This window comes from Eupeodes corollae, chromosome 2 (assembly GCF_945859685.1).
Source record: "Eupeodes corollae chromosome 2, idEupCoro1.1, whole genome shotgun sequence".
Taxonomy (NCBI): Eukaryota; Metazoa; Arthropoda; class Insecta; order Diptera; family Syrphidae; genus Eupeodes; species Eupeodes corollae.
In genome coordinates, this window is record NC_079148.1 from 78274357 (window position 1) to 78300241 (window position 25885).

At 34.0% G+C, this 25885-nt stretch overlaps 1 protein-coding gene across 8 annotated transcripts in view; it reads left to right on the top strand.

The window, feature by feature from the left end:
* The window catches only part of LOC129945756 (disintegrin and metalloproteinase domain-containing protein unc-71), a 506847-nt gene that overhangs the window by 431507 nt on the left and 49455 nt on the right, over window positions 1–25885 (top strand). For all 8 annotated transcript variants that reach the window (XR_008781514.1, XM_056055660.1, XM_056055659.1 and 5 more), the window contains exons 11-14: window positions 10402–10571; window positions 12129–12292; window positions 23777–23941; window positions 24067–24211. Coding sequence is in view for 7 of the 8 variants with exons in the window: in XM_056055660.1 (XP_055911635.1) it covers window positions 10402–10571; window positions 12129–12292; window positions 23777–23941; window positions 24067–24211 (644 nt within the window). In the remaining variant the exon portion in view is untranslated. The remainder of the gene's footprint in view (window positions 1–10401; window positions 10572–12128; window positions 12293–23776; window positions 23942–24066; window positions 24212–25885) is intronic.

Sequence of the window (25885 nt, forward strand, 5' to 3'; positions counted from 1 at the left end):
CTAAAAATTAAGTAACGTTTTTTTTTGCTTCAGTGTAATAAACTCAGGTGCATTTTATTAATTATTTCAAAGTTGAATTTCCGGACCATTCTTTTCAAAATGCACCATATCCAGCGTTTGGCTCATTTCAACAGGTCTGGTGGTGATATTTGCATTTTTAGTCTTTAACCCTTTACCGCATGAATTATTTCCAACAAAGGAAAACAATTTAATAGGCTTTTAATTGCTTAATTATATTATCTATTATCAGACATGTTTAGTGATAAATATTTAAAAAAAAAAGTTAATTTGTTTAAACTTTTTGGAGAGAAGCCAAATTTGGCTAGGTATGAATTAAAGGTTTTACAACCCTTACATTTCCCTCAAAAAAATGTTTCTAACAACGCAAAAACAAATTAAAGGATTTCAATATAAAAACTAATCAAAAAAAGCTAAACCTCCATGATATTTAGAAAAACAATTTCTCTTTTTCACTGTAACATAAATGAACTTTACATTTCGGGCAATAGGTAAAAGAGCAGTAGGAGAAATTGTTTTGCAAATTTGTCTGTTTTTTTCTAATTTTTGGAAAATGGCCCACATTGTCGAAACGAATTGAAAGTAGAGGATAGTCTTGATGCCTTTTAGGACGCTTTCTCTTTGGTGTTGTTCCTGCAAGTGATCCTACCCCTTTTTTAGGACCGGTGGCAGAAGAAGTTGGAGTTGCAGGACATCCAAGTCGAGAAACACTTCAGGGTCGTCCACGGAGTTTTAATACTTCCTTTTCAGCTTTGCATAAATGCTCAACTATTTCTAGTTTGAAAACGATCAAAGGTAGGTGAAACTCATGTTGAGGACGCCATAGAATCCACGCATTCACTATGATAAATCCATCATGTGAAAAAATATTCGATTATACCAGAGCAGCATTTATATGCCTGTCGAAATATAAATACTGATCTAACCAGATACCGAGGTACTTCACTACACTTTTGCTCGCTAATGGCTGCCCATGAAGATCAACGATGACCATCTTGCGCCAATTCTTGCACGTATCCCTCGTGGCCCTAGCCAACGGAGTCCGGAACAGAATTGTCTCTGACTTCTGGACATTTATTTTCAGTTTCCAGTCGTCGCAATATCGCTGAATCTTGTCGAAATCACGCTGCAAGAGAATTCTAATAACCTCAACCTTTCGGGCCGTTCTGTACGCAATTAGATCGTCGGCGTACGCAATTGCCTTTGTAAGACTACCTATCAGATCGCTGGTGTAAATGCTGAAGAGAATCGGCGAATTCACCGCTCCCTGTTGAAGACCATTTTTAATTGAGAATGTTGTGGTAGAAGTTACATTGCCACTTTTGACAACAAACTTTCTACCGTTAAGCATATCATAAAGTATATACAACAATGGCTTGCTTATGCCAAGCCTGCTTAGTTTTAGGTAAAGACCCTCTAACCATACGGTGTCAAAGGCCTTTTCCAAATCAACCAGAACAGCACCTGTGCATTGTTGTTTTGATTTATTCCATTGGATATCAGAAACGAGTTTAGACGCAGCATGAATTGTGTCATGACCCGCCTTGAACCCGAACTGTTTATCCGAAATTATTTTGTTGTCCGCAGCCCACTTAGTCAGAGCCCTATTAATGATCTTTTCGAAAACTTTGCTGATGCTCGGAAGAAGACTTATCGACCGAAGATTTGACGGGTTGGAGTTGTCCTTTCCCTTTTTCGGGAGAGGATGAACCACAGCGGTCTTCCAATGCACTGGATAATATGCATTATTCAGTGCATTATTGAAGAGCGTGGTGTATATGTCAATTGCTTCCATCGGTAAATGTCTTAGTACAACGTTGGATATACCATCGACACCTGCTGACTTTTTGTTTTTTATTGAATTGAAGATGAGCTGAAGCTCAACCTTCGTCACTAACAAGGGAGTCCCTTGTTAGTGACAGTCTAACGCACTAACCATCATGCCACGGGTACTACTAAAAAAAAAAAAAACTTTTTTTATTGTATTGGAAAGTTTATTGCAGTATTGTCTTGATACTTTAATTCAAAACTAAGAAAATATTTTTAAAAAAATAACACTTTTATACGTTAATTGAAATCAGGTAAACTTGAATATCATTCTAGCTCGCTTCTTAGTCTCGTACAGAATTTGCTTTTTGAATAAAAGGACATTATGTATATCATTAACAAAACTAAAAGTTATCTCTTACAGTTCAAAAAGGAACATGACGACGAAAAGTATAATACAAAATACTTTCAAACTTGTTATCAAAAAAACGTTATTCCAAATCTATAACACCAAAATAACATAGGCTTGTTAGTGATCGTTCGACAACAATTGATTTTTGCCTATTTTCTCAATACTGTTTTAAATATTTGGATGTTTAAAAAAAACTGGATGTCCTGTACACACACTTTGTCATGGCTTTTGACATAGTTCTTCACGGGCTATTGATCCAAAAAGTTTGAAAACTGGGTTTGAAAACGAATGAGTTGAATTGGTTGAGTTCTACTTGTCGAACCGGAAAGAGACTGTTTAAATTTAAGTTTTTTCATCAAACTTTATTCAGGTTGGTTCAGGTCTTCAAAAAGTTAGTCATCTTAAACCAGTTTTGTGAACTTTTATGTCATAACCGATTTTTCGAAAGTTCATATTTCTTCGGTCGTTTGATGTTAAAATAAAAAAAGGTATCTTCCAAAGTCAACAAATTAGGATTTAATAAACCAAATAATTCTTTTATGTTATTCAGCTCTATTTCATGTGAGTGGGGATAGTTTAAAAAAATGTGTAAAATCTTTAATGAAATAAAGTAAGTAATACAATTTAATAAATGTAAACATTTGAAAAAAAAAAAATAAAAATCAGAACTTATATCATTTATCAAATGATAAATTTTCAATTCGTCTTCAATTTGACGATGATAAAAAAATGCTTAGAAACTGTTTAATTCATTCTTGTAATAAAATTTTCAAACTTTTATCATTCAATACTGAAGAGCGTTTCAACGAAATGGTTTAAAAATGTCCAACAACGTTGATAATGTATTTATCTACACAATTGTATACAAGATTCAATCTACAGTAGAAAATGTTAGCTTTATTAACATACATAGAAGTTGCAGCTGTGCTTAATGTCTTATTTTTAATTCTTCAATTTAAACCTTATAAAGATTATAAAACGTTAATAAACAGTTCATAAAATAACCATACTGCTAATTTATAAAAAAAAAAAACTCCCTATTTTGTACATTAATGAAGGCACCTGTTTTTTGGGGGAAACTCTATTATATTGTTTTCTGTGTACCATGTACAACATTATAGCTGAATGCTGTACACTTTTTTATTCACTGATGGCCCATTTACTGGTTCTGCTATAGCTATTTTCAACAACCTTCTATTTGTGGATTCAAAGTGATTAACTTAATAATACGAGTACCTACTATATACGAGTAGGTGGCTCATACCAACTCTTCGTTTAAGAACTACTTTTCTCGTGTGCAACAAAAAAAGATAGCCCCTTTTTTATTAACAATCTCTTCACGTTCAACCTTTTTCATACATTCAATTTTACAGTACTATAAGCGGCGGCGATTAAATTATTCAATAGCTAACGAGAAGCCAACAAAAAAACTAAAATTTCCTCAATAGCATACGGCAGGCAGCGTCAAAGCTTACCATAAGCAAAGGAAGGAAATTTGCAGGCAGCTAAAATTAGGTGAAATACCAAATTAAGTTTTATGACTCTACAAAAGACATAACAAACACCCCTTCCACACTATAATATGCACTAAGTGTGGGGTGTTAAGAGGACACACTGCAGATGTACAGTACCTATACATATACCTATATCCTATAGAGGCATGCTTTTAAGTACAGTACATACATAGCAAGGACTCACATTCATAGTTAGGTATTGGCCATTTACTATTTGGGTTAGTATCGCGGTATGTGTACTTTAATATTTTGACAGAATATGAACTACCTACTTACTTACTTTTTTCTAAGCTCACGTTTTCATGATTTTGGATTTGAGTTTCTTTATTTTCAAAATATGCAGGATTAATTTTTTGAATTGTTCCTTTTCACATCATTTCTCCAATATTAACACATGGAGAATAACAAACAACATAAAAGCCAAATTACATAAAAAAAAAACACAATAAAAACAAGGGTGGTGTATAATTTTAGTTAGTGAAGCACTTTATTGCAAATCGGTTAACATTAACACGTACCAAACAACACGCAGTTTAAATTTCCCATTCCCATACACAATTTGTTAGTATAACATAATCATCCATATTAACTGCCTAAGCTGACAGGCTTTAAATAAGGTCAAGGCTTTTTATTTCTGTAATTCGAGGTCTGACAAATTTACCAGGATTCCAAGGATCATAAGAAAAAAAAGGATAATAAAACCATTAGCTTACTAACATTGTAAAACGAATAAACAAAATACAATTTCATTTACAGTGAAATTTTTCAGTTTAATAAAAACAACCTTAACCTAAGGTACGATCTCGAATTTGTATTTAATTTTTGTAAAAACTTATTAACTCGGTCTAACAAAATTCTGTAGATTTAAAAATAAGATTTCAAAAATGTAAAAAAGGCAAACTAATTTGAAAACAATAGAATGTTGAAAAACTGAATTTTGAAAGAATACAATTTCTTAATCAGGAAGAATGCTGATGATCATTATAGATAGTTCCATATCCTTAAGCAATTACTTACTTACTTAAGGAGGTGCTACAGTCCGGGCAGACCTGGGCGTCAATCGACATGCGTCTCCAGCCAGCTCGGTCTAGTTTCGCACGCCAAGTTAGTTGAGGTATTCACCCACCTGCATGTGCCACCTCAGTCGTGGTCTTCCTCTACTGCGCCGCCGTCCCTCGAGATTGGATTCGAAGACCTTCCGGGCGTGTTGATGTCCGTTCTACTTGACCCAGCCATCTAAGTCGTTGGACTTTTATTCTTTTAACTAGTAGCTGTACAGCCCTCCATTCTCCATCTATGCAGACGGGACAAAAAATCACCCGAAGAATTTTTCTCTCGAAGCAACGTAAGATTCTCTCATCTTTCTTTGACAGGGTCCAGGCCTCAGTGTCATAAATGAGAACTGGGATTATGAGTGTCTTATAGATGGTGATTTTAAATGCTCGAGATAGGACTTTACTTCTCAGTCCAAATAAACAGTGGTTAGCAAAAGTTATTCTTTGTTTGAGCGGAGCATAGGTAGACGAAGTTCTTGACTGCCTCAAAGTAACGTCTTTCAATGGTGACGTTTTGGCCAAGACGTGTTGTACGTTCTTTCTCGATGACAGCATGTACTTTTTTTTGCCCTCATCAACCGTTGAACCTATTGTTGTCGCCTCTGCCTCAATACCTACAAAAGCTGCCTAAAGTCTTTTTTGACTTCGAAAGGCTCTGTTAAGTTGTGTCCTACCTTTATAGAGCATCGCGAATTCTGCATGGTTATCCTGCACAAAAAGACGAGTTTGGCATGGATGTCAAGACTATGCATGGTTCTATCCAGCTAATGAAAGAGATGAAAAGATGGTGGGTGTCGATTTGATGTTCTTGTGGTTTTGGATGATCTGCTGTAAAGTGAATATTTGATCGACTTTGGACTTTCCTGGTCTAAAATTACACTGTTAAGGACCTATCAGGTTGTTCACGATTGGCTTTAGACTTTCACATATTACGGCAGAGAAGATTTTGTAAGCGATGTTAAGTAGTCTGATTCTTCTATAGTTGGTGCAGTTTATAGGGTCTCCTTTATTCAAAATCGGGCAAACAGTACTGAGGTTCCATTCATCGGGCATTACACTTCAGAATTTCAGAAAGTAGTAAGCTTATAGCAAGCGTGAAACTACGATCAGAGGCTCATCATAAGTGCATGTAATAGTTGTTAGTAAAAAATAATACAAATATAGCCTAACACACGCACAAAACACAAAACAAAATTAGCATTTAACTATCACAGAACAAAAAATAAAATGAGAACGTTTACGATAGTGGAGCACTGGTTCTAAACAATGATTTTAATCCCACCTTATTTCAATTTAAATCTATCGATGAACAGTTTAAGTTATATAGAATGCTCATTCGACTTAAAGCTTCATTCTTCCCAAAGTTAGTTCTATGGAAGTCAATATGTATAAAATCAAATGTACGCAGGTGATGAGTTCCGCCTCGATAATTCAAATGTACACAAGATAGCAAATAAGGTTCATAAATTTCACCGTTAATGAGTTGATGAAAAAGTACTAAGTCATTATTAACAGGCCTTTAATGGAGAGATTGCATTTGAAGAAGTAGAATACGATGTTCATAGGGAGGCAGATCATAGGGATCTTCCCAAGGAAGACCTTTTAGGGTAAAGCGAATGAAATTATGTTGAATTGATTCAATACGTTTTCTATGAATTTCGTAATAGGGAGTCCATACCTGCGAAGCATATTCAAGATGAGGACGAACATGGCAATTATACAAAGAAAGGGTAATATAGGGATCATTGAACTCCTTTGCCCATCGTTTTTTAAAACCAAGCATAGAACTTGCCTTATTAACAATAAAATTAATGTGATGTGTAAACTCTAAGTTTGAACAGAAATGTACACCTAAATCTTTAAATGTGGAGACACGACAAAGTTTTTGCTGTGATATACAGTAGTCAAATACGTTACTGATTAGTTTTTTAGTAAAAGTTATCGTCTGGCATGTTAAAGGGTTGAGTGAAAGGTATTTTTCCCACACCAAAATGTGAAACTATCAATGTCGGCTTGTAAAAGAATACGATCATGGGTGGACTTTATTATTTTGAAAATCTTCATATCGTCAGCAAAAATGAGAAGTTCACTTGAGCGTAGACATGACGATACATCGTTAATAGACAGGATGAACAGAAAAGGGCCAAGATGGCTTCCCTTCCGTGGCTAAGTTGGTCAAAAGCTTTAGAAAATTCAGTGTATACACAGTCAACTTCATAACCTTGTCCTAAAGCGTTTGAACATATGTTTGAGAATGTGAGGAGTTAAGTAACGGTTGATCTTTTTTTCACAAAACCATGTTGCTGTTCGCAAATGATATTTTTACTAAAATATGCTACGCTTTCACAAACAACTATGCATGCTTTCTTCCGACCATATCTTACATCCATATAGTGCATACTCCTAACCAATTTATCTCCAACTGCTTTAAAGAGCTCGGCATTCAAGCCATCCGCTCCAGCGGCTTTGCTAGGCTTCAGCTTAGATATAGCAACCTTTACTTCGTCTAAGTCGGGAGGACGGGATTTCGTCGTCCATGTTAAATGGATTATCCTGCCTTAATCGGAATTCGGATCGTCGCCACCGTTATATATATCCTCAGTATTGACTACGGCTCCACTATGATGTTTCCACTTTCGTCTTCGGTTCTAGGTTTATGTATTATTGAATTTCGTTCCACCTGTTCTTAAAACTTTGCGTGCCTTTTGTTTGGCTTAATTTGCCTGTTGACATTCCTCATCAAACCAAGGGTTACTTGTTGCATGGCAGCTTGAAATCCAGCACGTCAGAGGCGGCTTCTCTGATTGCATCTTGGCAATGTTGCCACTCGGTACTTTGTGTTGGCGGTAGAGATCTTCGGAGAGGTTATGGTGATTTGGGGGGGTCTTGTGATTGTAGCCGTTCCACGTTATGCCTTCTCCCAGCACTTCCCTGTTTTGCCTTGGTCTGGAAACCCGAAATGCCACCTTGGCTACAACGAGGTAGTGGTCCGAGTCGATTACAGTATGGTCAATATGTTTGAAGGTAGATTAATCTGGAGAACTCCAAGTTCCCTTGTGTATGTTGAGGTGTGAGATGCTTGACGTTTCGCCCCACAGCAAAATCGATTTGCCTAAATACGTTGTCGGCAGTTTTTCGTGCAGGGTGCTTTTTTCGATCATTGCACCAAAAATGTCATCCCTTCCTAGCTTGGCATTAAAATCGCACAGGACAATTCTAATATCGTAGCTTAAGTACTGCTCATATGTTTTGTCTAAGAGCTCGAAGAACATATCCTTGGTGTTGTCATCCTTCTCTTCTGACGGGGCATGTGCGCAAATTAGGCTCATGTTCCCGAATCTAGCCTGGATGTGGATGGTCATAAGGCAATCGTTGATTTATCTATAGCCTTAGACTTGTTATCTAAGATTTGCTTCAATGACAAAGCATTAGTCACCATACTAAATATCGCAGTTTTTCATAATCTTTTTGCATTCCATCGTATTTCTTGGTGATGTCTGATCCGCTAAGTCTTCAGCTGCTTTTCGTCTGTTAATGGACGTTACATTCCACGTGCATATCCGAAGTTCGTTGTCCAAGGACGGGGTGCCTGAAAAACCTCTTGCTGCCCCCAAAAACTTTCCACCAATCGCCAGTTGAGGCACTAGGCACCCGATGTTCACTACGGGGTGATAAGTGTTTTAGTACCATCTTCTATTTTATGCATTTCTTATTTGTCTTATTTGTGTTCTCTTTAACTCTTCTTTAAAAAGTTCGATTTTTCCAATAATATGGAATAGCTCATGTATAACTCCAGTGCATTAAAAAAGGTCTTAAAAATAAAACTCTGAACTAACGACCTATTACTAAGCTATATGTGATGTACGTAAACAGTTTGATTCATATATATAGTGTTCTTTCATTGAAGTTCAATTATTTGAAATAGCCAGCTTGGTTTTGTTAAAAAAATGTCTACTGTTACTAATTCATTTATTTTACGTCCATTTGTTCAGATGTTTTTAAGAAACGTGAGCAAGTAGATTGTGCATTTGTTGACTCTAGTTTTTCATAAGTTTTGTTATAAAACAATACTTTTCAAACTATTTCGTCAAGGTTTAAAAGAGAATTTCTTAAATTGGATTTCATCATACGTACAAAAAAAGTAATATAGTGAAATATAGTGAAATATTTCGTAATGAAAATTCGAGTCAATTGTAGTGTTCCCCAGGGCAGCCATATAGTCCCAATCTTATTTATTTTATTTTTAAATGACTTGTCTTGAATTCTTCTGTCCTTATATGTGTTGATGACATTTAACTATTCAAGAGAATTAAGATCACATCTGGCTGTCTTCTTTTGCGAACAGGCTTAATATTTTAATAACAGTTGTCTCGTTTTAAATATTGACAAATATAAAACCATGTTTAAAAAAAGTTGTACACACTAGAAAGTTCCAATTGTTTTTGATTACATGTTTGATTCTTGTTCCTAAAATAGAGTGTGTATTGTTAATGACTTGCTTGTAGTATAAGACTCGAAACCTACATCTACTAAACATATTAGCTTTACTGTTGAAAAATGCAAATAGAGTTCTTGGCTTCATTAAGAGATTTAGTCGCAATTGCCATGATCCTTGTGTTAACTTTTTGTTCCATTTGTGGACTAATTCTGGAACATGCCTGTGTAGTGTAGGCACCTTAATATTCTATGCACAAAATGAGAATTAAAGCGATTCAGAGAAGGTTTTTGCGTTTTTGTCTACTTTCTCTTCCTTGGAAGTAGTGGAAACCTTCTGCCCCCTTATTCGTAAAGGCTCACTTTTATTAATCTTCCTTCATTGACAAAGATAGAAAATATTTTCAATTTTGTTTTGCTGCACCATTACCATCGGATCTTATTCGTTTCAACTTAAGTTTTAGTGGATCGAGTTACGACTCCAACGACCACTTATTACAATTTTTAGCAGATCGACATAATGTTCATAGTCAATCAATTAAAATATTCAATAAGTTTTATTTTCTTTTAAGTTCACCAAAGCACAATTTTTAGAATTTCAAATTCAAAACAATGTTTTATACCAATTTAACGAATTAAAAAAATAAATAGATAACCCAACATCAATTGATTTTTAAGAATGTAACTTTCGCACTACTGCCGAAATAGGAATGCGTTTGCTTAAAAATGTGCTGTCAAATTGGACCGGTTCATTCTGAGGTTCATTAAGCGAAGTCGTAAAGAACATAATATTCCAATTATTTTTGAACATATAATGTAAATTTATTGTGTTTTATCTTTTTAAATCTCCATTCCACCCGATATAATGTAAAGAATGCACCATTTTTGGTCTTACATTAAAAGTGCATTCAATAAGAATATGTAATTTGGAATAAGTTTTTGGTACAAAGGAAGCTTCTTATAATTTCTAATGTCCCAATAGGGAAATGGGTTCATTTTCACTTTAATTGATTATATTGTTGATAGGTTAAGAGATTTTTTTCTCGGAAAAGTCACTTTTCCCGCCTTTTGCTATTTATTTGTTATAAGTTTCAGTATTATTGTTGCTATTTTTTGTATAGGTCATGTCTTATCTTCTTTTGACAAACAATAATATACTTAATAATTCTTTGTTATTTTATTTTATTTGTATGCTTTGCAGGGGTGAAACGTTTGCTGGAGGCGAAGCTGGTATGGCCGTGCCAGAGACTGTTTGTACACCGCGGGCGGTTGGCATAAGTGTCGATATCAATGTTTATGAGCCACATCTACTAGCAGGAACGATGGCCCATATGATTGGACACAATATTGGCATGGGCCATGATGATGGACGTAAGTTCGAAGATTATAATATATAGATATAAACACCTATCTTTCCCTCAAGGACTGTTTTTGTTATCTGTTTTCGGGACATCAATCAATTAGCCGCTTACTGCACAGATTCGTTTCGTTTATAAATATATGTATGGAGAAAGCTTTTGCTCATAATTTCAACACTCACAGGGAATTGTGATTTATGTCACGAAAAGCAGCACTGTGACAGGACACTGCTGGGCAACAAATTAATGACAGGCGTCTTCGCTGGCTCCGTTTTTTCTCTCTCATTTTTTTGTCCAATGTTCGGGGGATGTCTTTTCTGCCATATTTCAAGATGTTGTTTATTGACTGATTCGGCTTGGAATCATTTGTCGTCATCACCATGAAATATTTATTTTTATATAGAGCAGAGTTGTTGTATTCTGTATATACTTAGATTGGCTCTTTTTTTCTGTAAATTTTTTGTTATTTTTTGTTTTGTTATTTGAGTTTTGTGCGTCTTTTCCATTTTTCACTTGATTTATTTCAAATGATTAACATTTATGGTGGAATAAATTTTATTTTAATGTTTAATAACCACATAATTTGTTTTTTATTGCACATCATGGCGGAAGGATAAGTTGAAGGCTAATGGTAGCAAATTAAATAACTGTTTGTTCATTTATTTTTAATGAAAAACATCAAAATTGAAAATATAATCCCAATTTGTTTTATTATTCTATTTTTAATAGCACTGAATTTTGATTTTAAAATTGATAATGATAAAATGATTTATATGAAAAAATATTTAAAATGCTTATGCAAATATGCATTATTTAAAATCCCATTTTTTTAGAACTTAAATCAGAATTTGCGAATAATGGGCATTCAATTCAAAATTTAAACTAGAAGCCTTGCAACGTACATGTGTATTGTACAGTAAATGACCTTTTAGTCGAACAGCGACAAACATTATAACACTGATTAACAAGGCGCTTCTCTAATGGTTTTAGTGGCCTTAATTCAAAATCGTCTTCAAAAGTAATGTGTCACTTGAGGTTTTTAAGATACGACTTTTAAGAAGTCGAAAAACTTATTTATTAGGCTTTCTAAATTTATGAAGTATTTTTTTGTTTTCAATAAAATCTGTGATGAGTTTTTAAATCAATTCCCCTTTCTTCAATATTCAGCTGAAGTATTTATATTATTTCATATATAATTCAAAACATCTAGAAACGTCAATAAATTGTGCCTTTTAACATTAAGGATGTTCCACAGAAAAAGGCAAAACGGTTTAAAATTAAGTTTTGCTCTTGTAACGAATCTTATTCTATTTTATCAAGTTTTTTAAATATATTATTATTGTTAAGAGATATTTTGAGTATTAACTTAGCCTTAAGACCCCCGTTTTAGGTTGTGGATTTTAGAATCTTTAAAAATCTGATGATAGAAAATTTTAAAGGCAAGATTCTAATTAAAAACATCTTAATCCTTTTAATAAGTATTGTTTTTTTTTTTCAATTTAATACAATTAAAAACCGAAGAGTGTCTTAATATTTTGCATTGTTTCAATTTGTTTATTTCTCATTTTAGGTGAAGAATGCTTTTGTCGAGATTGGCATGGTTGTATAATGGCGCAGTCAATTGTTGGACAGGAAAATGTTCAGCCGTACAAATTTTCAGAGTGCAGTAAAAAAGATTACATTGATGCTCTAAGAACTGGACATGGACTATGTTTGCTGAACAAACCCAATGAGGTAAAATTTGTATTTATTAACACGTAATAAAAATAGTATAAGATGCACACTGACGACCAATATAAACTGTATTCTTTAAAATAGAAAGATTTAAAATGTGTATTATGGGAAAGATTTTTTTTTCTAAAAAAAATCAAAATATTGTCGTAAGTAATTTTAATCAGTATGATTTTTTATTGAATTGAAATTGTTGACATTTCTCGACGTTTCAAGCTGTCTTTAATACAAGATTTTAAAAGACCTGCAGAGATATCGACTTCAAATAACTTTTCTTATACAATTTAAAACACAGAAACAGGTAGAAAGGACATTCAAAAAAATTTAATTGGTGGTTTTTTACAACTTTTGCAATGTGAACATTTTGTTTGACCCAAAATATATCACGATCCAGTAACTCTTAAATTTTTTATTATATAATTTAATGTAGTAATAAATAAGTACAGTTTTGATAAAAAAAGAAATCAGTCAACTTTTCATTTGTAAACCTGAACATAAATATTTGTCACCTAAAATATTTAGCAAATAAATATTATTTTAGCTCCAAAATAATTTTAATATTTTATAAAAAAAAATGAAGTGACGCATTTATTTCAAAAAAACTAAAGACTGAAAAACCATTACTTAAAATTGATAAAAACTTAAGATAATGGCTTAAAACTACTTCTATCTTATGAAAAATTGTTGTTTTCTACATTCAGTAAGATTTCAATCAATACTCAACAGTCGGCTTTTTCATAAAAATTAAAATCTCCAAAAAATACAAAACAAATTTGGTATAAATTACTTTTCCCAAAAAAATCACGGGAACAAAAACAGATGGTGAAATCAAACTTATTTTATTATTTTTCAATTGGTAACTTTGTTTTAATGCATATCAAAACATAAGAAATGGTTTCGACTTATGTATTATGAGAACAAAGAGAGACATTGACTTAAAATTATTTATCTCACACAAAATATTGTTATTAATATTTTGTTAAGGATTAAGTACTTTACGGATGGGAATAGTGTAGGTAGAAAATAAAGAAAAATTAGTCAAACTAAAATTAAATGTTTTTAAAATAAAATAGTGATTGTGAAAAATATTGAATATGCATCTTGTTCTATCAATTGAGAAAAAATAAGTCAGAAACTGTAGGGAAAACTTGGACATTATTTAAAGTTATACATTTCCTTAAAAACCTTGCTTACAAAATTGTAAAACTTAAAATTAAAATTAAAAAAATATCGTTTTAAGGGCTTCAATAAATGGAAACATTTCAACTGATAAAAATCTGCAATTAAATCATTTTTGTAAAACATCAAATTTGGTACAGCGTAGCGTCTATAGATACAAAAATGAAAATAATCTCATGATTTATCTCATCGAACAGTGGAATAAATCTTTACATCGCCTTGGAGAAAATAGGATTATTGCACTTGATATTTCAAAGGCTTTGAATAGAGTTTGGCACCAAGCTCTCTTATCGAAAATGCGTGCATTTGGTTTTGATGAAACTCTTCTTTGATGGGTTAAGAATTATCTTTTGGACCGTTTAATTTAAGTAGTATTGGATGGGTTCAAATCTGATATCCACAAAGTAAACGCTGGTGTGCCCCATGGCTCCGTTTTGTCTCCGACGCTATTCCTTATTTCTAAAAATGATCTTTTGTCTGAAATTTCTAACAGACTTAATTGTTTCGCTGATGACAGTACCCTCAGCTTTTCATATTTGTTTTTAGATTCTCATCCTTGTTCTTCGGATCTGGACTACCAACGGCAGCATATGATAAGCTCATTAAATTCTGATCTTTTGCATCTCTCGAACAGCATTGTACAATGGGGTATCAAAAACCGTGTAGAATTTAATGCATACAAACTCATTGCTGTCTACTGTCGCAAAAGCGTAACCCTCAACCAATGCCACTATCCTTGAGTGGTACTTGCATCGAGAAGACTGTACAGCTACCAATCCTAGGTATGTGCATTACAAATCACTTGTCGTGGAGTTTTTTTTTTTTTTTTTTTTTATATCCGATGGAAATCTTCAAAAGACACTCGGTAAGAATCGGTACCGAGTAGTGTGGGACTCTTACCGCACTAAAACCACCGGTGAATCAGGACCAATCTATGAAAGATCGACAAATGATTTTTATTTCTTAATTTTTAAAATCGCATTGGGGGAAGTTTAAGGTTATAACACTTTCCCGTAGCTTTTAGCCCATCAGCTCATGAGGCTTGGTTCTTCTTAATCTCCGAACATTGTCTCGTACATTTAATACGGTCTCCATTTCAGAGTTAGTATGACTTTGCAGCCGCTTATTGTGTGATACAGCGTGTTTCTTAACCACTTCTGTAACCATTTCAATTTGAAGGTCACGATGTAGATCGCTATTTCTTATATACCAAGGGGCATTTATTATTCCACGAAGGACCTTGTTTGGAATTTTTGGATGGGTTCAGCATTTGTTTTCTTTGTACAGCCCCATAGTTGGATGCCATATGTCCAAACGGGTTTCAATACTTGCTTATATAACATTAGTTTGTTCTGGATAGATAGGTCAGAGTTCTTTCCTATTAACCAGTACATTTTTCTGTACTTCAAGTTTAGTTCTTCTCTTTTCTTTTTGATGTGTTCTTTCCATTTAAGCTTTGCATCCAAATTCATTCCAAGGTATTTGGCGGTATTGGAGTAAGGTACTTCTGTACTGTTTATAAAAATTGGAACATTGTTTATGTTTTTGTTTGTAAAGTTTATATGCGTCGATTTTGTTTCGTTTAATTTGATACGCCATTTGTGCGTCCAATCACTAACTTTATCGACTGCATTTTGCAATTTTTGTGTAGCCTTCGTAACGGATTTATCTGGCACCAATATTGCAGTATCATCAGCAAAGGTGGCCATGATAGCGTTGATGTCCACTGGAATATCCCTTGTATATAACAGACACAGGGTTGGTCCTAGGACACTTCCTTGTGGTACACCGGCTTCAATTTTCTTAAGTTCCGAGTAATTTTGGTCGTACCGTACTCTAAAGAGTCGGTTCGTAATGTAGGATTTCAGTATTTCGTAGTACTGCCTGGGGAAGTCCCTATGCAGTTTGTACTCAAGTCCCAAGTGCCAAACCTTGTCAAAAGCTTGAGCAACATCTAAGAATACAGACGAGCATACTTGTTTTTCTTCAAGTGCCTTTTCCACAACATCCGTAATTCGATGCACTTGGTCTATCGTGGAATGTTTATTTCTAAATCCAAACTGATGGCTCGGAATTAGTCTTCTTTCTTCAATTATTTTGTTAAGCCTTTTAAGTAGCAGTTTTTCAAAAACTTTTGCCATGATTGGTATAAGCGATATTGGTCTGTAAGATGTAACTTCTGTTGGTGGCTTTCCTTGTTTAGGTATAACAATGACTTCCGCAATTTTCCAATGATGTGGCACATATCTTAGTTTAAGGCATGCGTTTATTATAAATTGGAGTTTCTTGAAGGCTATAAGAGGCATTTCTTTCAGAACCTGAGCAGTTATAAGATCGTACCCTGGTGATTTTTTGTTTGACAGCTTATGTTGACACATGCTTCTTACTTCTTTGAGCGTGACAAAAGGTATTTCACATTCGTCGTTTCTGTCAACAAACTGTAAGGGATCTGTAGCTGTGCTTGCTGGGAATGGCTTGAAAACATTCGCGAGATGGTCAGCAAAGAGATCAGCCTTTTGTTTCGGGTTTCCGATCCATTTACCATCTTGAGATTTTATCGGCGGGTTTTGTGTCTGAGGTCTTTTTAGGCGCTTAGTTGCTTTCCATAAGGAGTATTCTGTAGAAGCATCCGTCGTCAGACTTTTCAGGAATCTACTTAGTGAATCATTTTTAAACTCACAGATTCTTTTTTTTAATTCGTTGTTAAGACGGTTAAAAACTACCTTATCATCTGGGAATCTCGTGGATTGCCATTTTCTTCTAGCTCTTCTTTTTTCCAATATCAACTCCTTTATTTCGATAGGATATTTTATTTCTTTTTCTCTCGCATTCGAAATAGTTTGAGTACTTTCTTCTGCAGCCTGCTGCACATCAGCAATAAATTGTTCTACTTCATGATCAATTTGTTCAATTGTTTGCATAGGGGATCTTAGGTTTATAAAATTTTCAAGTTTGTCTCTGAATTCGTTCCAGTTTGTTCTGTTATTCACTATTCTATTATTTCTGTTTCGCTCAGTGATAAAATTACTGGAGTATGATCTTATGATAAATCGTAATTACCTTCGACACTTATATGATTTCTTTTAATACCTTTAACTACGAAAAAGTCTATAAGGTCTGGTATTTTGTTAGTATCAGATGGCCAATATGTTGGCGAACCAGAAGAATAAAATTCGCAGTTGTATTTTCGGCCTGCTTGGTATAGCCGTTTACCTTTTGTTGTTATGAGCCTAGATCCCCATTGGGTGTGTTTAGCATTGAAGTCGCCACCAACAAGGAAGTTATGTCCTAACAAATGTAGGAGTTCTGCATAGTCTTCTTCAGTTGGAGAGCGCCTCGGAGGGCAGTATATAGCTGCTATTTTGAATTCTTTCTTTTTTATACCAATACTAATTGTTGTTACTTGCATGTTTTCTTTAGTAAACTTTGGTTCTTCAAAGTGTGTTTAGCACTTTTTTATAAGTATTGCTGATCCTCCCCTAGCTTTGTCAGCTGGGTGCGGAGCGTGATAACATGTATAGTTTGGTAATTTATTATCAAGATTTTGTTCAATAGCGAGGTGGGTTTCGGACACCAAACAAATGTCTATATGCTCTATGTCTAAAAAGATGTTTAGTTCTGATACATGCTGTAAGAGACCGTTTGCATTCCATGTTGCGATTTTGAGTGTTCTGTCCATCATTGTTTTTTAAGAGCGACTTCTTCGCTTAGCTGTTTTATGTTTAAATCTTGTTGGTCAATCCTTTTCAGGATGAGTTCCAGCATTTCTTTTATAGAAGTTTCCTCATTCTTCCGCACATTTTTTACAATCTGGGAATAGGATTTATTTTCATCACTTTTGCTTAGTGCAATTGCTTTTCCCGGTTGATTTTTAGTAATGTTATCGACCGTTACTTTTTTGCTTTCAACTACTGGTTTTGTGTTGGTTGAGTTTCTAAACTTGTTCCCAGTTTTGTTTTTTCTTTTTGTGTCTTGGAACTTTTTTGCTACTGGACATCCTCTGTAACTTGCAGGATGATTGCCTTGACAATTAACACATTTCGCTTTCTGTTCTCTGCCCATGGGACAGTTTTTGGTTGCATGTCTGCCTTCACATTTAACACAAGCGAACTCGCGATTGCAGTATTTTTGTGTATGCCCAAAGGCTTGACAGCGCTTACATTGTGGAACACTTTTCGACTTTCGCAGTGGTTCAATTTTGACAACTATGCCCATAATTGATTTAATACTGTAAATCTTATCGAGACTTTCTTTATTTTCAAACGTGAGCATAAATAAAGGTAGAGATCTCTTTTTTGTCGTTGATACCCCAGTGGAGTCTTTTACTATCTCATTTTTAATAAGATTATTGGCATCGAGAGCTTGAAAGCCTTTTTGTATAAGGTCTTCGACAATTTCTTTGGCAACACATGAAGAGTGAAGGCCTCTTGCTACTACTTTTATCGATCTTGTAGCTTTATTTTCGTACGAGTGCCACTGAATTTTCTTTTTGTTCAATTCTTCAGTGACAGATCTATACGCATCGGCGTCTTCAACAATGACTTTCCAATTGTCTTTATTGTATGATGTATATTAACATGCCTTATTCGTGCATTTTTCTACTATGCTCTTTAGCTCGCCAAACATTGCCAATCCGGAGATCATAATTGGGGGTGGGGCAGTTTGCCTGGTATCTTTAACGTGAGACTTATTTTGGGGTAAATCTCTTATTTCTTTATTGGATGCTCTCATTTTTGTAGCAGTATCTGATTTTGAACCTGTTTGCTGACATTTTATAACAGCCTCTGGGCTACTCTCTGCTTTTCGTTTCTTTGACTTACTTTTATTTCGGTTTCCTTCAGTTTCAAGGAGGAGCTCTTCCTCATCAGTATAAAACTCATTAGCAGTTTTTTGTGGGCTTTTCACTACTGGTGACTTTTGACTTGATATATTGTCTTTCACGGACTTTTTGTCGAGCAAGCTGACTTTTTCTTCGAGTCTCTTCACTTTCAACAAGGGCTTCAAGTTGTTTTCTGGCTAAGATTTCTATTTGCCATTTATCGAAATAATTTTCGGATTCAACTTGGTGGATCTCGTTGTTTTTTGTGAAACACTGCTGATCTTTTGTTTCGATCTTTTCATGGATGGTTCCTTTTTCGTTAATGACTTCTATGTCATTTGATTTTTGCGTTGGGGGTTTCGATGGAGTAACCCTTGGTGATATTTTTGGTGGAGTTCTTAGTGTTTTTGAACTCCGTCTATTTCCTAGAAGCAATAATTGGTCCTCCCCAGAATCCATAGGACCGATCTCCGAAGAGAGTGGATTTACCAGTTTATCTGGATTGCCACCTGGGGTATTATATCTATTTGTTTTACTCATTGCCATATTTGTTTTTGTTTTTGTAACTTTTGTTTAGTTCCATAAATAGCTCAGTTACCTCTTCTATTTAGGTTTCTTGCAGAACTGGTTCTTCAGAGCGATTATCTTATCTTTTGCTCCTAATTCCTGAGAAGGTAGCTCAGGTGTCTCAGCTCTTGGATTCAATAGATCCAACGCTCGTCGTTAGTTCACCTTACGGTTATCCAGCGGGCACCACTTGGAGGTGACGATGCGATTTTGCTCCGCCATCGTGGAGTGATCTCATATTTGACATCACCAAAAATGTTGCTAAGTGTTTCGGTTTTCTCCGAAGATTCAAGAAGTGTTTTACCCCTTCTGATCTGGCTATATTTCATAAAGCGTATATTCTTCCAAAACTTGAGGACAATTCCCTACCTACTTGAGTCTCTTGGACAGAGTACAAAAGAGAGCTTTAAAAATAATAGGTGACTGTTGTCTAACTGAAACTTTTGCATCTCTCAAACACCGTCGTAATGTTTCATGTCTCGCATTATTATATCGCTACTTCCATAAGCAATGCTCTAATTAAATAGACAGTTGCATTCCTCCCCTCGAACAATTTAACCGTAATACTCGTTCTTTTAGTAATACCCATCAGTTTACCCTTGAGCCAAATTTCGGTCGTACTGTAAAGTACAGAGATTCTTTCTTTAATCGCACTACAGAATGTGGAATGCTTTACCAGACTCAATATTTCCCACTTACAATGTGAAGGCATTCAAAACTGATGTGCAATGTGTATATATCACTATAAGGGTATTCATATCCCCTTGATTGCGCATACAATATACAAAAAATATATAAAATATAGCACATAATATATAAAATAATCGTAGAAAGGAACGCTATATTTTTTTTAATTAGCTAAAACGTTTACTTAAAATTATGTTATTTAAGTTTCGCTAGGTATCGAAATTAGTTGAAACAAACATATTAACACTAATCTAAACAACAAAAATTAAAAAAAAACCTTAAAAATGTTAAATAATTCAAAACTAATAATATGACAATTGAATAATGCCATTAATACTTTAATTTCAGCTGAACAAATTCCAAACTTACTATTTTTGCACTTTGAATCTTCAGTTTGAATTGCAAATACCAAAAAACATAGGTATTTAAAAAGTTATTGTTTGATTCAATTCACTTTTTAAAATAATTTGAAAAATCATGACTTTCAGGTTTATAAACGTTATACGTAACTTTGAAAGGATTTTACACCTAAAATAAAGCAAACAAATTATTGGCGAACATGTAGCTATTATAATACGTACGTAGGTAGAAGTTTGAAAAAGTAATTAAACAAATGTGTCGACACAAAATTCTTTATAGCTTCTAATAATATCCTCAGGCTAAATATTTCAATAAATCAAAATCCACCCCTCTATACGAGTTGGTGTGCATATACATACATACATATTCTGAATACCATAGCCTGCCTTCGTTATAGCTACTTGTAATTTTTTTTTCAATACTCTGTGCCTTTGGGTTACACAATATTTAACAACAAGCAACAACTTCCTCAAACAAAACTGTTGCTATATCCTATATCCATCCGTATAAGTATTCATTGGAATAACTCTTCACAAGCAACAAATTCTCGGCAAATTGTTTAAATTAGGCTCACTCAGATTTTTGGTTCATTTTTGGTAATCACATACCAAAAAAACACAACGAAAAAGGACGAAGAACGTCGTGGCGCAACAACACAAAAGACTTTTTTCTCAAAAACTTTTCCTAATTATTTATTCTTTTCTCATACACGGAAAGTCTTTTTCTTTTTACTTTTTGTTGTAAGTCAAGTTCAAGTAAATAATATTACCTAATATTTTGTATGTGCGATGTTTTTATTTCTAGGGATATATTATACGTACATACATAATATAAAACAAGAAGGAGATATCAGAGTAAAATAGAACTTATAAAATATTTGCAAGGGACCCAAGAGATAAATATTAATTAAATAAGTGGTCACTGGATTAATTTATGGATTTTTTTGTCTGACGGGTAAAAGAAGTGTAGAACAAGAAGGAGTTGCTACTACGATTTCCTTCATAAAATTATGGACGTATATACATATTAACAATTCTTAGAACAAATTCGAATTCTGACAAACATATCTTTAATGTGTGGAAATTAAAGTTTTTAGTTTGGATAATTTTTGGTTTAAAAACAGAAATAAAATTAACAGAGGCTAGATTGCGACTTACACTGATAACCACATCTAGTATTTCGATTTGCTAAGACTTCAACAAAATATTAACAATAATTTTTTGTGAAATACAAAATTTTAAGTCAATATTTTTCTTTATTCTCCTTATACTTGCCTAGGAACCCATTTCTTATCAGTTTTTTGCTGTTTAATGTTAACCACAATCTTTTGTATAAGATCAAAGTAGTTTAATTTTTGACAAAATTCGAGCCAAAAATCGATTTCGATTATTCTCAAAATTTTACCACATGTCAAAAACGTTATTCATCGTTGCATACAATTATTTTGTAGATAAAATCATTTTTTGTTAGGGAAATATTCGAGTGGACAAATATTTTGTTTCAGGTTTTTTTAATTTATAAAGATTTTATATTTTCGAAATTATACTAGTTTGGAATAGCAAAGAACTTACGGTTCTAAATAGTGTAGCTCACAGCATAACATTTGACTCAAGATACTTCAAGAAACCAGTCAAAGATGGAAAAGCCTTTAAACCTGTGCCACGGCCAGCAAATTATTGCCCAAATTCAACAAATTCGCTACGATTGCATTTGAGCATGATAACAAACTGTTTTGTACCCAGACAAAGAAATGCGCAACGGCTGAAGTGATGGGGAAGTGCAAAAAGCCCACTTCTTATGTCACTGCAAGCAGACAATTCTCCAATAATCTTAAAGAACTGTAAGACATTATTCAGGTTATCACAATTGATCTAAGTGTGGCGAAAACTACATCAATTGCCAGCCCACTTTCCTTACCTAACCTTATTCACATTATAACTATAATATAAAATTACGTTCCTAGATATGTTGGGTCAACCAAAATTACTAAAGTAAATATAACAACCTACTCAAAAGACCTTTCTTAATTTTCTTGAGATATAGACGACAAAATATGGTATCCCGAACGTACACATGCACACACAGACATAACTCTAAATATCTTTGATTTGGTTTCCAGGGATCTAGAAACGCCAAAAAATGACAAAATTTGTAACTCGACAAATCAAACAGATTGCAACAACTTCGTATAAGATGTTAAAAATAATAAATTTATGTGGTTTGGTTTACAAGAATAAAAAAAGTTTGGAAGCGAACAAACTGAAGACTTCTCAAATTACCAAATTGTCCACAACTTTAAGTAGTTTGTATTTTATTTTTTTGTTTTACAACTTTATAATTTTATAATTTAAAAAAGTTTTGTCGATTTTCCATTTATTCTTCGAGAACACGAACATATTTTCCTTGTTCCCACTATTTCAAATTTTAACCATATTAATTGATGAGGGTCCTTTTAAAGGTGAATTGAGATTCCCTTAGCCAAGAATATCGCTGTCCACTAAATACAGTTTTTATGTTTCGACAACAACTAAAAGTCGTTACATTATATCAAATTAATGTGCTGAACGTTGGATGACCTATCAATTGAATGTTTTGTGTCTTCGGAAATTCAAAACCTTAATTAACTTAAGTGGTAATGGAGGTTACTGATACAAAAAGTCTGGAAGTGCTTTTCCAGCACAGGCACTTTGTATTGAATTTGGTTTATCTTAAGAAGTCCATTATATGTCAACTGCTGTTAACTTTCAGGATCAATGGCATACAATTCAACATATTATACACAGCTTTTGAGTGACTATCATTTAATAACTTAAGCATTTCTTACACCAATCGACGGACTCTTATTTTTGGTTTTTGCGAGAGAGTTAAAATATGCTAAGTCCGACGCAAACATATCTTTTTTAAATGTTGCATAGCTTAAATTGCTCATTTGACTTAAATAGCTAAGCGAGGGGGGTCCAATTAAGTGAAATTCGTTATGTCAAGTTTTATCAGTGATTTCTTCCATGAAAATAAAATCTGTTAATTTAAATTTGTTTATAGAGACACAATTTTTAGCTTAATATAAGCAAGTATCAAAATGATAAACTTATAAGTGCAGATGTCAAAAAGAACTTTGCGCACCTCAACTTGGTCACAATTTTTGTTCTTTTTCTAAAAAAAGCTTTCAATTGTATTTTTTTTCTTTTACATGATTCCAGAAAATTAATACCTCGAAAATGATACTAATGTATTCTTCTGAAGACACAAATTTGCTATGCAGTTTTAGTCCTTAGAAGCTTAAAACTATTTTACTTTTTGGTCTTAAAACGATTCTTATTATTTTTACTATTTCACTATTTTGATATCCACAGAAAGCCAGATAAACTTTATAAATATTAAAAGTAAGCACCTTCTTAATAGTGATCCGGACTTGCTGAATGAATATGATAAAAACAAAATTCAACAAAAAAAAAACAGCACAACCGAAAAACCTATCTGTAATTTATTGAACAAATTATCTAATTTTAACATTTCTTTCATGTGTTTTCTTGATGGCTCGAAGATATATTTTTAATGTAGAATACAGATATTTTTATGAATTTCCATAAAAATAGCATCTTTCACTATTTTAAATACCCAATTCTCCCCTACATTAATAAATAGACATATAAAGGTTGCCGTACCTTCTGCAAAGACGAAGCGATAATTAATATTTTCTTTTGAAACATAGTTGAAATGAAACCCTTTAACTTTTTCAAATTTTATACAGTAACCCACACCCAATCACACAGACCTTTTATGAGTATATGTAATTAATCTGTAACTTTTCTTTTGAGGAAATTTAATGCCACAACATTTTTTCTTTTAATTTTCCATATCAACCATAACATAAGATTGAAATGCGAAGAAATTGTGGCAATAAGATCGTAGAGGAGGATGAAGAATGCGATTGTGGAACGTTCGAGGAATGTGCCGTGGATCCTTGCTGTGATGGAATAACCTGCAAGTTGAAAACAGAAGCCCAATGTGCCACTGGAATGTGTTGTGATAAGTGTCGGGTAAGTTCATGGTGTATGCATTTAAGTATAGGTTACTTTGGAATTATCCATGTACTATAAAAACAATCTATTAAAATTCAATTTAAAACAAAAATATATATATGTATGTATTTTATTTGAAATAGCTCCGCCCAAAGGACTTCATCTGTCGAGATTCCATTACCGAATGTGATCTGCCCGAGTATTGTGACGGCGACAACGGGCATTGTCCGGTCGATGTCTACAAAAAGAACGGGTCACCATGCGGCCATACAAAAGCAGGAACATCCGGTGCGTATATTATAGCTTCGAGGGCTTAAAATTAATGCATGATGCGAATATTCGAATTTTGTATTCGGCTAATTGATGGGGATGTACGAGTGTATAGGGTTCATCTTCATATATATTCAGTTCAGGAAATGCACTGTAACGCATCTTCTTCGCTCTCTATGGAATTATCTGTTCGTCTGAATTTTGTTATGCAATAAGGAGCAGCACAAAAAAATATCTTTCTTAATTAAATTGTAGACCTCCAAGCAGGTTTGCTTGTCGTTGCCTGGATGGTATAGTGTGGCGTGGCAGTATCGGGTAGTCCAGTTCAAAGGACATGGTTCTGCTCCAAACGATAGGATATGATAGTAGTCAACGAAGTGCTGAAAGGGTGGAAAGTTACTTTTTTGCAACGATGACGACAACTATGACTACGACTACGATGACTACGACGACAACGACGACAGATAGTTAAAGTAAAGTGAAGCTAACAACATCAGACAGAGTAAAGGAGGAAGTTTGGTATCCGTCTATCCGTTCTTCATGTGAATTTGACGATTGGACGGTCACGGTCACAGTGGGCAAAGAGGGTGCAAAATGTAGATATGCACCCACAGGAAAATTGTTGTTGTTTCCAGATGGGAAAAGATGTCCTATATAACACAGAGAGAGCGCATAAGATAATGGGATTCCATTTATAATGACTATTTCTTGCACAACGCCTAGTTATCTGTTGTTAGATGTGCTGAGTACATATACACATATAGGTATAGAACATTGTATATGTGTACAATGTATACCTAAGTAAATTGCAATAGCTCGCTTATGGAATGCTTGGCTTAATTAGACTCAATTAGGGTTGTCTAACACACAATGCTATATATGTATGTGGTTGCAGGACATTTTGAGCTTAGTTTTTTCTTTCCTCTTGTTTTTGCTACTTTTGATAGTGTCATAGTACATGACTTAATGGTTTTAGTAAAAGCCGAGAGGTTGAACTCCAAATTTCATTAAAATGCTTAATTATGCATTTTGAACTGATATATCTAAATTGGAGAAGGTAGGTCGTTGTCTGAGTTCTAGAGTTCTTTTAAAGTTTTACCCATATTATATAAATGTATAATCGAATGTGAATGTTATTAAATTGAGAATTCAAGTTATCTTACACAATAAAGATGAAAGTGAACCGATTGCCGCAAATCAAACGAATGTCCCATAAATTGCCTTAAAAATTCAATTGAATTTGTTCTGTTTCAGTTACGAAACATAACAAGTTTTAATATATCGGGTGATTTTTTTGAGGTTAGGATTTTCATGCATTAGTATTTGACAGATCACGCGGGATTTCAGACATGGTGTCAAATAGAAAGATGCTCAGTATGCTTTGACATTTCATCATGAATAGACTTACTAACGAGCAACGCTTGCAAATCATTGAATTTTATTACCAAAATCAGTGTTCGGTTCGAAATGTGTTTCGCGCTTTACGTCCGATTTATGGTCTACATAATCGACCAAGTGAGCAAACAATTAATGCGATTGTGACCAAGTTTCGCACTCAGTTTACTTTATTGGACATTAAACCAACCACACGAATGCGTACAGAAGAGAATATTGCGTCTGTTTCTGAGAGTGTTGCTGAAGACCGTGAAATGTCGATTCGTCGCCGTTTGCAGCAATTGGGTTTGTGTTATT